The 15,874-nt window shown below is 44.5% G+C and overlaps 2 protein-coding genes across 5 annotated transcripts in view; one reads left to right on the top strand and one right to left on the bottom strand.

Moving 5' to 3' along the window:
* XPA (XPA, DNA damage recognition and repair factor) overlaps positions 1-2,284 on the top strand; it is a 6,110-nt gene extending 3,826 nt beyond the window's left edge. For all 3 annotated transcript variants that reach the window (XM_017816438.1, XM_017816439.1, XM_017816437.1), the window contains 2 exons: positions 538-655; positions 2,016-2,284. In XM_017816438.1, coding sequence (XP_017671927.1) covers positions 538-655; positions 2,016-2,164 — 267 coding nt within the window. In that variant the 3' untranslated portion in view covers positions 2,165-2,284. The remainder of the gene's footprint in view (positions 1-537; positions 656-2,015) is intronic.
* Positions 2,285-6,780: 4,496 nt separating this feature from the next.
* Positions 6,781-15,874, bottom strand: part of NCBP1 (nuclear cap binding protein subunit 1) — a 31,433-nt gene continuing 22,339 nt past the window's right edge. The window contains exons 19-23 of one of the 2 annotated variants that reach the window (XM_017816461.1): positions 15,016-15,119; positions 14,573-14,687; positions 10,540-10,683; positions 10,044-10,157; positions 6,781-9,167 (exon numbers count right to left, since the gene is read on the bottom strand). In XM_017816461.1, coding sequence (XP_017671950.1) covers positions 9,054-9,167; positions 10,044-10,157; positions 10,540-10,683; positions 14,573-14,687; positions 15,016-15,119 — 591 coding nt within the window. In that variant the 3' untranslated portion in view covers positions 6,781-9,053. The remainder of the gene's footprint in view (positions 9,168-10,043; positions 10,158-10,539; positions 10,684-14,572; positions 14,688-15,015; positions 15,120-15,874) is intronic. The other variant, XM_017816462.1, reaches the window with a different exon arrangement.

The following is a 15,874-nucleotide window of genomic DNA, read 5'->3' on the forward strand; positions in this document are numbered from 1 at the left end:
TATGCATAGCTTGTTAGAGTTAGGTGGTTGTGGTCCAAATTTTTGAAAATGTCTGCGTTTGAGAGCATTTTGAAAATGCTCATGGAGCGCAGGTTCAGTGGGTTGCACAATTCCAAGTCACGAAGCACGTGGCCTTTCGGTGCTACTCTGAAGTGCATGGGGCAACTGCTGCTCCTCTTGTAGCTGTGTTCACAGCTCTGCCCTCAGAGGCAGCAGGAAAAGCAAGTGGATTTTCGGATTTTCCAGGACTCTTGTCATTTCTTGTTTGCTACTTTTATAGGAATGCTATTGCTTTAGTGAAATATGTGCTAAATTAGAGCTGGGTTTAACTTTATCATCAGTCCTGCCTAACCGGGGAAGTCCCAGGTTACATCCAGCTGACACTAAAAATCAGTGTTGCCTCTTCTTGTGGAAGGAATGCAGTATTTTGTTGGTCAAGAGCAGAGGCAGAAGAAGATTGCGTTGGCAATTTGCAAGTTAGAGTAGTTTACTTTTATCATTTTGGGGGGAAAAAAGACATTTATGTCCATCCTGTAGGTAATCAAGCGTTCACTTGAAGTGTGGGGTAGCGAAGACGCATTGCAAGAAGCAAAGGAGCTCCGCCGTGACAGCAGAGAGAAGATGAAACAGAAGAAGTTTGATAAGAAGGTTAAAGGTAAAGGGTTAAAGTTATATACTGCAGTACCTGAGATTAAGTACAGTTTTGTTTGAATCTGTGTCTGCATCTGATTAAGGTACTGAGAAAGTCTTCAGGGTGGCAAAATGGAGTTTTTCAAGAACTAGATGAGACTAGAGCAGTCTGGTGTGAGCTCATAGCTGACTATTTTGGGCAGAGGGTTGGACTGTAGGATTGAGATCCCTTCCAACCTGAGTTACCCTATTGTCCTGTGGACGTGATGTGACAAATCAGTTATGATGGTTCATTTTGGTGTTCTTCTAATTTTTTGGTACGACCCAGAATGTGCCATGGATTGTTCCTGTTTCGTTTGACTTGTGGAGGACATAGGTTTTTATGGCATTTCTGTCATAGATAGGCCCCTGGGTGGAGTGACCGTAAATGAGAGTAGAAAATGCCTTTTCCCAGCATTGCTCACTTCATTCCCCACCGCTGTCTTTACTGCACATTATCCTTGGGTTTTTTCCCGAGAACTTAGTATTTAGGAAGAGTATTTGATGGATGGAACTTTTCTTTGTGACCTGTAGCATCCCTGTTTCCCTTTGGGTCCACACTTGTGGGGGCAGAAAGCTCCAGCTGGGTGTACTGGTGTTGTCTGGAGGAGGCAGAACTTGAGGCTGCACAAATAACCCCTCTGGGCCATTGGTGTTCTGCGCACAGACGCACTGGCAGCAGGCTGTAGCCAAGGTGCCAGAGTTCAGTGCAAGTACAGGCCTTAACGTGACGAAGTTTGCAGCCTGAATGGCTTGGCTCGAAATGTGACCACGTTTTGCTCTTCAGTATGCTTGCCACCCGCTTGCAACATCCGGAAGATATCTTGGGCTCTGCTGCCAGCCTGTGCGCTCTGGAGAACCTGCAGATTTCACTGCAGATGCTGCAGAGGCAACTCATATTATTGGGCATAAAGCTTAGAGAATGCCAAGTCATTTGGGAGGCTCACTGTGACCTGAATGAAAATGACTCTCTCTTGGTCATGTAAAATAAATGAGGTGTTCTATAAAAACTTTTCCTTTGCATTTCACCAACTCCTTTTGGATACCTTTGAATGGCTTCTTGTAAAAAGGCAGTGAGCAACACGTCCTTAGTCCAGATGGAAAATCTTTGCCTGTGAGATCCTATGCCAGTGTAGTTCTTAGCCTTGAAAACAGCAGACAAGGTGAGGATTGCCAGGCAAGTCAGAGCTTGTTCTTGCAAGAGCAGATACTTGCCCAAAATTTATGGAAGACAGGCAGCAAGCGTTTTGTCATCTGTAGGCCTCAGAAAGGTGGTTAGCTTGAGTTTTATTAAACGTTATTTAAGATTTATTAAAATCCTAACATTTTCTTGTATATCTCTTTAGAACTGCGCCGAGCTGTGAGGAGTAGTTTATGGAAGAAAGCGGCTACTATCCATGAACATGAGTATGGACCAGAAGAAAACATAGATGAAGACACATATAAAAAGACATGCACTGTATGTGGCCATGAATTAACTTACGAGAAGATGTAGCGTTAATCTGGGTTTTGGGGTTTTTTTGGTGTTTTGTTTTTTTGTTTTGTTTTTAATGGTATTTTTTATTAAAGTCAAATAAATGCTAATTATGACCAAGCTGTTGCCAAATTCTGTAAAGAGTTACATTTTTCAGTTGTAAGAAGCACTGTACAGAACAGTAAGCTTTGGCTTTTAAGCTAGATCTTAGAGTAGAATATAACACATTTGCAACAGTTCAAAAATTGGTATCTCCTAGGCCAAAAGATAAGTTTGTATCATTGTACTTGATATGCTGATGAAATGAAGGTGAACATTCCACTGCTGGCTTGCTCCTGTCAGAGGAGGAAGACTCCATGCTCCGTATTTTGTCCTGACTTTTGTCTGTTTTTTCAGTTACTGGTCATGGGTGGGCAGAGGACAGTGAGCTGATAAAGCAGCACTTAGGGTGGCTGGAGACTGTTGAGGCAGGTTCTCCTTTAGCTTGGAGACACAACTCCATGAAGGAGAATTCTCGCTCAAAAAGAAAGCTGCCTGCTCCTAGGGAGGTTCTGAAATGTGTCTACCATATTTCACGGGGAGAGTCCCTAAGGATATCCTCTACTTCTTTTTTTCTTTTTCCCAACTTTCAGACCAGAGACGAAGGCAAGGATAAATACCTGTCCTCAGGGGCAAGGGGGGGAAGGAAGTACCATTCCAAGGTAGAGCTCTCTAAGTGCACCTGAATGATGTTTGCTTTCAGTAGAGGGTGGATTTACTTGGATTTACTTCCAAGTTCAAATCTTCATTCTTGCCCCTGTTGAGGAATGCATGTGGAAGTGGCTGAAGGGCAGGCACATGTTCTAGGTAGTGGCTCTGCATTTGTTAACCATGGTAAATATGGTGGATCTCAGGGAAGTCTTGAGAGACGTCTCTGGGGAGCATGGGCCACTGGCTGTGCAGAAAGCTATGATGTATTCGCCATCACGGAAATGGGGGATGAGTCCCACACCGGGAGTGCTGCAGTGATGGTTATAAGCTCTTCAGAAGGGACGGACAGGGAAGGAGAGGGGTGGCGTGGCTCTGTACTTCAGGGAGTGTTTTGACTGCAGAGCTCAAAGACAGTGATGGTAAGGTTGGGTGCCTATGGATAAGGATGAGGGGGAAGGCTAACAAGGCAGACATCCTGGTAGGAGTCTGTTATAGACCACCCAACCAGGATGAAGAAGCAGATGAAGGAGCTGGCTGACATTTTGTGGTTGCTAACCTTGGTTTTGTGGGAGACACTTAACTTGTGGGATGTCTGCTGGTGAGGAGGCAGTCTAGGAGGTTCCTGGAGTGTGTGGAAGATATCTTCCTGATGGTAAGCAACTTGTCCTGATTCCTGCCAGGACAGGGTTCATTTTTGCAGTATCCAGGAGGGGCAGGACGAGGACCTAGACACCACCTCAGTCCATACACAGGGGGACAGGGGGTGGGCAGAAGGGGGTCCCTTCCAGGCGGGATAACACCGTGTTCCTCATGGTGAGTACTCGTGGGGGAATCGCTCGTCTCTCTTGCACACTGCACACTCTTACTAATAGTGGCGTGTTACTGTTCCTTTCAGTTGCTGTTGCTGGTTCCAGTAAATTGTTGTTATCTCAGCCTGTGATCTTTACCTTTTGTGACTCCAGTTCTCCTCTCCATCCCAGTGCAGGGGGAGGGGGAAATGAGTGAGCTGTGCATGGTTTGGAGTGTTTCAGTGGAAACACGATTGGGGAACATCATTCCTAAACCACAACATGAGCCTACCAGTGGTGCCCCACTGGACGTGCTGTTTATGAACAGAGAAGGGCTGGTGGCACATGTGATGGTCAAAGGCCATCTTGGGCACACAGACCATGAAATGATAGTTTTTGATTCTTGGTAAACTAAGGAAGGGAATCAACAAAACCTCTACCTTGGACTTCTGGAGAGTGGACTTTGGCCTATTCTGGACACTGGTTCAAAGAGTCCTTTGGAAAACAGTCCTTAATAAAAAAAGGGCCCAGGAAGACTTGATATGCTTTAGGTAGGCTGTCCCTATGTGCTGAAAGATGAGTTGTGGAAGAAGACAGGCCTGGCTGAACAGGGAGCTTTCGCTGGAACTCAGGGGAAATAAAGGAGCTTATGACCTTTAGAAGAAGGGGCAGACAACTCAGGAAGAGTACAAGGATGTTGTTGGGCCATGTAAAGAGAAAATTAGGTGAAAGTTCAGTTAGAACTCAATCTGGGCACCACTGTGAAATATAATAAAAAGTGGTTTTATTACAACAAAAGGAGGGTCAAGGAAAATCTCCATCTTTTATTGAATGCAGGGGGGAACATGGTCAGCAAGGATGAGGAAAAGGCTGAGGTACTTAATGCCTTCTTTGCCGCAGTCTAAGGAGAAAGACCAGTTATCCTCAGGACCACCAGCCCCCTGAGCTGATAGACCCAGGTGGGGAACAGAATAGACACCCTGCAATCCAGAAGGAAGTAGTGACCTGCTGTGGCACCTAAGACACTCACAAGTCTCTGGGACAGGACAGGATTTACCTGAGGGTATTGAGGGAGTTGGCAGAAGAGCTCATCAAGCCACTTTCCATCATTTGTCATCAGTCCTGCCTAACTGGGGAGGTCCCAGACGACTGGAGGTTGGCCAATGCGATGCCTATCCACAGGAAGGGCTGGAATGAGGATCTGGGGAATTACAGGCCTGTCAGCCTGATCTTGGTGACTACTGGCAAGTTTATGGAACAGATCATCTAGAGTGAACAACCAAGGGATCAGTCCCAGCCAGCACAGATTAGGAAATGCAGGTCCTGACTGACCAACCTGATCTCCTTTTACACCAAGTGACCCACCTGGTGGATGAGGGAAAGGCTGTGGATGTGGTCTACCTGGACTTAAGTAAAGCCTTTGACACTGTCTCCCACAGCATTACCCTGGAAAAGCTGGCAGCCCATGGCTTAGACATGTGCACTCTTCTCTGGGTTAAAAACTGGCTGGGTGGCCAGGCCCAGTGAGTGGTGGTGAGTGGTGTCACATCCAGTTGGTGTCTGATCACTAGGGGGAGTTCCCCAGGGATCAGTGTTGGGCCCAATCGTGTTCAATATCCTTACTGATGATCTGGATGAGGAAATCAAGTGCACCCTCAGTGACTTTGCAGACATCAAGTTGGGTGGGTGTTGATCCAGAGGTTAGGAAGGCTCTGCAGAGGGATCTGGACAGGCTGGATTGATAGGCTGAGGCCAATGGTGTGAGGTTCAATAAGGCCAAGTGACAGGTACTGCCCTTGGGCCACAACAACCCCATGCAGCACTACAGGCTGGGGGCAGAGTGGCTGAAAAGGTGCCCAATGGAAAAGGACCTGGGGGTGCTTGTCAACAGGAAGCTGAACATGAGCCAGCAGTGTGCCCAGGTGGCCAAGAAGGCCAGTGGCATCCTGGCCTGTGTCAGAAATAACGCAGCCACCAGAACCAGAGCCGGGATTGTCCCTCTGTCTTCAGCACTGGTGAGGCCACACCTCCAGTTCTGTGTCCAGTTCTGGGCCCCTCAATTCAGGAAGGACACTGAGGTGCTGAAGAGTGTCCACAGAAGGGCAACAGAGCTGGGGAAGGGTCTGGAGCACAAGTCCTATGAGGAGCAGTTGAGGGAGCTGGGGTTGTTCAACCTGCAGAAAAGGAGGCCCAGGGGAGACCTCATCACTCTCTATAACTCCCTGAAAGGAGGTTGTAGGCAGGTGGGGGTCAGCCTCATCTCCCAGACAACTAGAGATAGGTCAGGAGGACAAAGCCCCAGGCTGTATTAGGGGACATTTAGGTTGGACATCAAGAGGAATTTCTTCACAGGAGTTCTTAAACATTGGAATGGGCTGCCCAGGGAGGTGCTGGAGTCACCTGGAGCTGTTTAAGAAAAGACTAGACGTCAAGCTGACAAGCTGGTCAGAGGTTGGACTTGATGACCTCAGAGGTCTTTTCCAACCTAATTGATTCTGTGATTCTGTTAGAGGAGGAGACAAGGTGTCTGGGAAGGGCAGATGATGGTTCCAGTAACAGGTCTTAACTTCCCCAGTGCTTCCTTTGCAGCTCCCCAGTAACCTGCCTTCCCGCTAAGCACAGAAGGCCTTTGGGGCATTGCAAGGCCTAGGAAAGTGGCATGAGGGGTTAGCTGGAGGGCAGATCCCAGCAGGGCTTTTGGAGGTAGTCCTCCATGTCACGGTTTCGTTACCCAGTGTTGTCTTGGGTCCCTAAACTCCTCTCCGGGGCAGCTGGGAGGTGTGCACTGGCTACTGAATAACCTGTGGGCACGCTGCAGCAGCACTCCCCTCAGCAAGCAGCACCAGTCCACACCTTCCTGAGTTCCTGTAGCAGTACCTCCCCCTGCCAGAGGACAGGAGGTGGCAAGAGGGAGGGAGAATGTCTGTGTGAGCACCCCCTCGCACCCAGCAGCACATATGTTTGCCTCACATGGCTGTGCAGGTGGGGCAGCGTGTCAGACCAGCCACAGCACAAGGAGGTGAAGGCTTGTGTGTTAGTCAGGATACCAGCACAAGTGCTGGGACAAAACTCCTCCAAACCCCACTGCATTTAACACCAGCATAACCCAGCATGACTGCTTTGTTTCAGTGCCCCCCAAAACAGACAGGACAAACACCCTCAGTAGCAACCTGCTTCACCTTCATTTATTTTTGTCTTTAATTGTGCATTTTTTTCCAACCACACCACATTTCTACAACATCTTTACACTACCCACCACCACATGCTTCAGGCAGTTCCAACTCAGGTGTACACCATTAGACCTTAAAGAAGGTGAAGGTGTCCAACAGGCTCAAGAAATGTAATCAAAGCCCGTGGTCAAACCTTGGCATGATTGGAAATTAAATCAATTTCAAAAGACATTCCTATTTGGTTTTATAACATACGATTACACTCAAGCATTTGCAACTGTATCCCCAGCATCGGTATTTGTCAAGGCTCAAAGAAAGTTACAGGTTTGCAAGTTCTAACTGCATTACAGTTTAACAGAAGTCACATTTATAGTCAAAACCCCCACCATTAATTAATATCAGAACTCTGATACTGATCCAAGCCAGTGAAAAAACTATTAAAATCCAATTAAAACTTCTAAAGTATTAAATGTTTCTTAAAAAAAAAAAAAACAACAACCAACAAAAACTCCTATTTGATTACTCAAGAACATTAACAGAGAAAGATCTGAAGCACAAGTCCGTGCATGACTGACAAAACTCTTGCATAAAGCAAATTTACAACAAATAACAGTATACTCTGAAAGAATGGAGGGATCAGTCAAGTCAGAAAGGGCAAGCAGAAAAAGCAGAAGTAACAGATCTAAGTCTATGAGGATATATTCGATTGCTACAGGCCACACAAACTTATATCAACAGTCAAAACAGAAAATTCTGGTTTTTACCCTCCTTGCTGCATCAGGAGGTCATTGGTCAGTGCGATGAAATGCACTTCTAGGCATAATACTTGAAATAATAATTTGTACAGGAATAAAATTACTCAAAGCCTGTAATTTTCTAAGCTAAAACTAAAATAGCACTGAGTACGGAGTTCTTCTGAACGTTCATCTGCAAAATGAAGAGACCATAAACAGGTTGGAAACACTGCACACTGACGGCAGCTCCTTTGCCATTCACCACTGACACAGACCACTCTGGTTTGGCCTTTAAGTACGTAGTGTTACTTGCATAACTCAAAACTAAGGCTACTCTACTTTCAGGTTGTGTTCTCCCAGTCTAAGTCTCCTGTGACATATCACTTAATTCAGCATTAAAATGCTTTCTCAAGGCATGGGAGCAATGTGCTGTTGTCACATACTGAAGCGAGGGAGGCAGACGCAGCCACCGCAAAGCAGTTGTTACCAAGCCAGATGAGGTGGGAGCACTCTCTTCACCCACTGTCACTAACCAGAAAGATTTCTGACGTCCCTGCAGGCCTGCAGGTCCAGCCCAGTGCAAATGTGACAGACAACTAGTTACTGGCTGAAAGAAAAAAAACAAGCCCAACACTGCATTGTCCTCTTCCCAGCATCTGGGGCTGGAGCTCCCAAAATCCAGGTAAGGCCTGCAGTATGGAAGTCAGAAGTTTGTTTCACTCCAACTCTTGCTTACTGTCTATCAGTGAATACTGCTACCAGGAGCAGTTCATTATTTTTTGACCACACTGAAAAAAGGACTGCATTCTTCAGAAGTGGTCCATGAAGCTTATCTACTGTTTATTGACACTGTAATAAGACACTAGACAATACATTTTAAAAACAAAATTCAATTGAATTACATGTTCCTTTAAATTGTGAAAATCTATCTGGCTTCATAATAAACAAATCCATAAGCTACTTTGAAAATGTGTTTCATGTGCCCAAAGTTAAGACAGTCTTCCTATGCCATACTAGAGAATTTACTACATGGGTCACTGAGAAGGTGCATTCCCTTTCCTACTGACAAAACACTATGAACTGTTCTTCATTTCTGCAATTCCTTTGACCTTAAGGGGTAGGCAGAGGTTAAAAATTCTGTTGTTTGGGATTGTTTTTTTCCTGTTGTTCTAAGTTTGGAATTTTTTTTTGGGGAGCGGTACAGGGGTCGTGTCTGATTTTTATATAGGCAAGAGGGGAGAAACAAAATTACTATCATGAAGCGAAGAGTCATACTAAATCAAAAGACAATAAAAAGAATTCATACATTACTTCACAAATATCCCCTATAGATCATATCTTTTAAGGCTTATGATGCTTACACAGTTCGTTGTTTTTTTAGAGTACTCTATTGTTTTATATAGGAGCACATGAAAGCCAGTTTTATTCAAAAAATTCTTCCATCCCCATGTTAAGTTTTGCCATTTAAAAAAAAAAAATTAAAATTCATTGAAGTCCTGCAGACAAGACTCTGTCCATGAACAATCCCTCAGGCCTGCAGAGCACAGAACTGCTGAAACACAGCCAGTATATGGTGGTCCAGTTCAGCTGTAAACAGGAGGTTCTCTAGGGTCACCATGTACTGCTGGATTATCTGGTGGTGCTGGCAGATAAAAAAAAACAAAAATAAGACACATACCTTTACTGCTTTCCTTTATATTTATATAAGAATAAGCAGAGAAATCAAGAATCACAAGCCGAATATTTTCATCCGAATTGTTTAGCACACCTCATTTCCACAACACAGCATAACCCAGAGACACTACCAACCACAAGAACACAGCCTGGACCGAAATCCTGCCTTGAGCAGCACTGTGCTCCCTCCAATTCCCACATCCTGAGCTGTGTGCAGGGCACAGGTGTTGTGTCACTGCGTAGGAGAATCATGGTATTTCCTTTCCTCTGAAGACACATCTACTACCAGGGAAGGGTTTATCCCAACAGAGAATTATACCCCCCCTCCCATTCTTCAACGTATCTTGTGCTCACACAGGTACAGCTTCCTGTATCTAATCACTTTCATCCAGCCACCTGTGCTTGTTAACTGATTTAATACAGAGCCAAGCATTCAGAAATTATTTTTAATAAATGTTTATGCACCTTATTAAAAGGAATCCTGCAATAGTTTTATCCACTCATTTAAAATACATCTATTTTAGCATTCTTGTCCGTTCACAACTTTGCCCTTACTATAAACACACAGCTAAGCGGAACTCGGTGAAATTTATAGTTACATCTTGAAATATTTTTCCAGTGCGCTTTCGGTCAGGGAATTAGTCAAGGATCAGTCACTCCACCGGACTGTGGCAGAGGTTTGGCCAGAGCCAGCGCTATGACCTGGCCGCACACCAGCCTTCAGAGAAGACGTGCTGCTGCCACCTACTGCTACTCCCATGCAGCGCTCTGCTCCCCACCCACGGAGCTCTGCCATCCCGCACGGCCCTGCCCACAGCCTTCCAAACTGAGAAATGAGACTTACCTGCAGGAAGATCTGCTGCAATCTCTCTATACAGCTCTTGTACCAAGGTGTAAATACATCGATTCCACCGGTCTCGCAGCGCACCAAGTGCTCCGTTAACAACATAATGAAACGCTGCAGCAGAGGGAAAAATACCCAAACTTAGTCTCATCAGTTGAAAGCAGAATTCTAACCTCAGGTAAGAGGATCTGGGGTCCAGACACTTTGAACAGCAATGTGAGAATAATTATTTTGCTTGGTAAACACTGAATTTAGTAAGGAAATAAAATCTGGTTGTTCAGGAAACAATGCTAGCAGAACTCCTCTGTTCCTAAGCACTGCTCAGAAGCAGTCTTTGCAGAAGGATGATCTGGATTGACTCTAACCCACAGCAAACCCAACAACCCCTTCCCATATTCTTATCCCAAGAAGATGCCCAAGATACAAGTGATGCTGAAAGCTTATAAATCCAGAAACTTCAAAACCTAAAGTAAGAAGAGACTTTGCCCATCATTACCTGGAATATAACGAGGAAGAGATTCTTCTGCTCGCTCTGGGCTGACTCTACCTTTTCCTGCAAACGCTCTATCTGCTCTTCTAGTGGTCCATCCTCCCGATCAGTGCTTCGGTCATCATCATCATCGTCATCATCACTGTCTCGCTGTAAGGGACAACAACACAGGATTAGCCACTAATCTGACTACCTGTGGATACTGTCAATGACCTCTACTTCCACACGTGAAAAGGTCTGCAGAGCAACTGAAGAGCAGCACAGAATTCAGGATAGAAATTTGGAAGGAAAAATGCCAATACTGGAAAGCCCTGGAAAAAAATAAAATAAAATCAAGATTTCAAAGAAAGTAGATCAAGCCTAAAGATTTACCAGAATTCAGGGGTGTTCCTCTAGGATGGTGACAGGCTGACAGCCCAGCTGGGGTGCCTTTGCACCAATGCATGCAGCATGGGCAACAAACAGAAGGAAGCCACTATGCTGCTGGGAAGTTATGACCTACTTGCCATTATTGAAACTGAGGGGAGGAAGGAGAGGGTTGCCCTCTGCATCAAGGGTTGGATTGAGTGTGAAGAGCTGTCTTTGAAGAACAGCCATGAGCAAGTTGAAAGCCTGTGGGTAAGAATGAGAGACTGAAGCAACAAAGGGAACCTTTTGATTGGTGTCTACATCAGGCCCCTGATCAAGAAGAGCCTGCTGAAGCCTCCTTGCTCCAGTCACAGGAGGCATCACACTCACAGGCTCTTTTCCCACTGGGGGACTTCAATCACCCCCACTTATGCTGGAAAAGTAGCTGCAGGCAATCCTTGAGATTCCTGGAATGCATGGAGGATAACTTCCTGACCCAGGTAATACACAGCCCTCCCAGAGGGGATGTGTTACTGGATCTGTTGGTCACCAACACAAGTGAGCTAATGGGGGACATCAAGATTGGAGGCAGCCTGGGCTGCAGCAACTGTGTGTTGGAGGAGTTCACAGTCCCAGGGGATATGGGTCAGTAAGGAGTAAAGTTAGGCCCCTGAACTTTAAGAAGGTAGACTTCAGCTCTCCAAGGAGATAGTCAGTGGGATTCCCTGGGACACTCCCTGCCCTCGTAAGATGAGGGAGCAGAACAGAGTTGGCAGATCTCCATAGAGAGCAAGAGCTAGCAATTCCCAGGAGTAAGAAATCAGTCAAGGAAGGCAGGAGACCAGCATGGCTAAGTAGGGACCTGCTGATCAAACTAAAAGGAAAGAAGACAATGCACAAACAGTGAAAACAAGGACAGGTAACCTGGGAAGAGTATAGAGACAAAATGTAGTTGTGTAGGGATGGGGTGAGGAAGGCCAAGGCAAAGCTGGAACCGAACCTGGCAGGGGACACAAGGAATAACAGCAAAGGCTTCTACAGGTATGTTTACCAGAAAAGGGAAGGCCAAGGAGGTGTGTCCCCCAATAAGCAATGCTGGTAAACTGGTAACTATGGATGAGAACACTGACTGAGGTCCTCAACAATATTTTTACAAGTCTTCAATGGCAACACCTCTTCCCACACTTCTCGAGTGGATGTACAGTAGGACGAGGACTGGAGAGGTAAAGTCCCTCCCACTGTATGGAAAGATCAGGTTCATGACCACCTGAAGAACTTGAACACACACAAATCCATGAGACCCAGTGAGATGTCCCATAGAGCCCTTAGAGAGACCTTAGAGCCCTAAGGGAATTGGCTGATGTAGTTGCCAAGCCACTCTGCTATATTTGACAAGACATGGCAGTCAGGTGAAGTCCTGGGTGACTGGAAAAGAGGAAACACTCTACCCCTTTAAAAAGGGTAGAAAGGAGGACCCTGGGAACTACTGATCCAACCCAGGCCATTCTGTGAATCCAGGATTTGAGGGAAACACAAGTGAAAGGTAACTAACTTTATCATTAGCAGGCAATGAACAGCTTTTCAAAAAAATACGGCAGAGATTTTTTCAACTTGCATCTACCGCAGCAGGGCAGACAATTCACTGAATGAAGAGTTTTGAAGTCTCAGGGCTCCAAGAAATAGTGCATTAACTCAAATCAATCCAGCTGGTTAGCACAGAAGGAAGGCTAAAGACTGTTGCCAGTGTTGTTGAAGTGGGGACTCCCTATATTCATGATCAAAGAGTGTACTCAGACTAGAAAGGCTCAGCATGGACCTAACTGGATAAACTACATGGATATACTAAGAACATGGCATGCTCTCACTGTATCAAAATCAAAACACAACACCACCTCTACCACCCACAGAATACACAAAAGTACCAGCCTTGGAACTTCAGGTAACTAAGTCTTAAACAAGACAAAAAGGCATATAGGAGGAAAGGCAGAATCTGATGCATTATTGTAAATTCAAGCACAGATAATGCCTCAGTCTCATATGATTGTTTCTATGCAAAAACATCCATAAATTAACAGCTCAAAACTTCAAACATTTGTAAAAGAAGCATGTGTAACTTGTGACAACTATAGGGCCGTGTGTTAACTCACCTACTGCATAGGAAATGCAGCTCACAATCAGAAGACAGGTATAGCTCCAAATTAGCGTAGAAAATGAAAATTACTTACCATAGCAAGTGACAATTTAATTTTATTCTCTCTGTGGGAACTTGTCTTTTCCCCATCTACAGAGGTTTACTGAACTCAAAACACTAAAGGTCCAACAGAACCCAAGAGAAAGGACCATAAGCCTTGGACTCATTCCACAGTAAGGCAATCCACCTCATGCTGGAGATATCAAAACTTGACAGCTTACTTCCTCTAAAAGGAATGGTCATGCAGCAGAGCAACAGCCTGCAGAACTACTCACTGTTGCATACAAATGTTTCTTCCTGGCATAATACTCAATTAAAGCACTAAGTAATATAGAGCTGCAGCAAGAGACGAGTACAGAAATTAACACACTGGTATATTTAGAGTTGCCAAAGAAGCTCTTTGCCTCACAGTAAGACCAGTGACTACAGTTAGGTCTTCACTAATCATGGGCATTTATTAACTGCTCATCAATGTAGGCTGAGGATGCAAGCAACTAGGATAGTTGTTGCTGTTAGTGGAGGAAACAAGATGAAGAAGCTGGGATGAACTGACCCTGGCAAACTGTGAGTTATTAGCAATCTCTGAACAGAAGCTTCTGGACAAATGACTGACTTGTGCAGGTCTGTTCAAAAAACATCAGCCAGCCTCTGTTACATTTTGACATTAACCTCACTCAAAATTTTGGAGCTAGCTAAGGGTTTTATGCAGGTAATCACACCCGCAGACCTCAAAGAAACACAGAAATTCTCTCTTGCTTTCTGCAAGTCAGTATATTTATGAACTGACTTAATTCTGTCATGACTAAGTTCTGCATTCAGCCATGCTTCCTTGGGACCCATCTCTTCCAGCTGCCATAGAAGACACTCACTCACCCCACTTTATTGTCCCTCTTGGGACAACAGAACACAACAGCAGCTGCTTCCTCATCAGTTTGCGCTATATAGTAATGTAAGATCATGCAACTGTATTCAGAAAAATAAGCTGGAAAAAGGAAGTGACATGCCAGTGTCAGAATCCAGCAGCATCCACCAGAAGAACAGTAACAGCCAATTCTCAGTCGCAAATAGCTGTTTCTGTGCACTTCTGCATGGAAGCCACAAGAGCACTCTTTAAACAGAACTTACCACAAATAATTTGTAACTGTTCTTATTGTTATCTAACAAGGTAATTGGAATGCAGATTAGAAGGCAAGTGGACAGCATGCTCATATTGGAAAAGAAACTTGTGAGAGAGAACTTGAACAGAGCAAATACATATGAACTCCCTTAAAAGATTTTACTAAATTCTTATGTTACAGCTACTGCTAGAAAGGTGGACTGAGAATATGCACCTGATTTTTGATATCTCAGTGCTGGAGATGAACACATGTCTCCAGACAGCCTTCCCAAAGAACCACATTTATTTGGTCCTCCCCAGAACCAACTGTGTGTCTGCCTGTCTGCATGCAGGTTTGCATATCTGAGTTTAAAATTATTAAGATTTACAAACAAATTACTCACTCTTTTGTGCTGCCTGGCCAATCTTGCCTTAGTCTCCTCCAGTTCTTTGTGAATCTTCAGGACATGCTTATTCATCTTACGAATTGTGGAATGTAAGATCTCCCAGATATAAAACCTAGGAAAGACACAAGGCTCAAAACACTATACTTACACACCACCCCAAGACGGAAAACTAAACATAGCTTCTTACAGAAAACTGTAACTGGGAGAACTTATACTTAGTATCACTTAAGACATCTACCGGAGTGAACAAACACTCGGCATATAGAAAAGCATACTTGTAGTGCAAAAAAGCTTAACAGTTAAAGTATGTATTTTGTAGAAAGAGCAAAAGCTTAATTGTACCTTCTTCTGCTACTGAGTTTTCATAGATTAAACAATGTACTGGCGGCCTCAAATAGCAAGTTAGAGACAAATAACAACCCCAAACAAATTCTTGTTACCTAGTAAAATCATGTGCAAGCTCTGAAGAAAAGATCCAGTTTGCTACTGCAGCACAGTCGACAATTTGTGTCCGAATCATCTTGTCCACAAGCACAGCAATCATCTATATTTTGTGAAAGACGATACACACACAGTCTGTGAAAATATTCCAGCCTCAGACAAAACTAGAGATGCTTTGATGCAACTCTGCATCAGTGGTATTAGTGGGTAATTTCAAATACTTTAGGAAGCTGGGTAGTCTAGCCTAAAACATTTCAAATGAGGGGACCCATATCAATTACATTAAGCATTGTTACCTTGTTAACAACATTACCTACTTTTGAAAGTGAGCACTCTGTTAACATACATACTCCCATAAAAAGCAAAAAATACAAGAATCAGAGACGGAACTGAGGACTTAGAGACACAAGTCTTCGCATTTGGCATCAAAGTACTCAAACCAGAGCATATATACCTATCAGATCACCATAATGAAGGAGCTACTGTTAGCCCACTACCCTTGAACTGTGACGGCCTTCAAACGTGTCACTAGAGCTTTCCTCTGAGGAGCCTATTAATTTCAGGGTGGAGCCAGTGCTGTGTATCAATGGAAGGGCTTACTTGCTACAGGCACTGCCATGATTCTGGGGGAGTTGCAAGCAATGCAGCAAGCAACTGCAGAGGAGAGTTACTGACTACAGAAGTTGCAAGCTGTTCAGAAAAAAGGGCTCATCTTAATTATCATGTGATTGAATGCCACAGTATCTAAGAACTGCAGCCTGCACTGTATTTATCCTTACAACCACCCGTTGTCAAATAAGGAAGTGTAACAAAGTTCCTTTTAAGGAAGGAAAATTAAAATAACTGAATGAATCATAC

Source organism: Lepidothrix coronata, unplaced genomic scaffold (genome assembly GCF_001604755.1).
Source record: "Lepidothrix coronata isolate B3197 unplaced genomic scaffold, Lepidothrix_coronata-1.0 Scaffold55, whole genome shotgun sequence".
In the NCBI taxonomy this organism is placed as follows: Eukaryota; Metazoa; Chordata; class Aves; order Passeriformes; family Pipridae; genus Lepidothrix; species Lepidothrix coronata.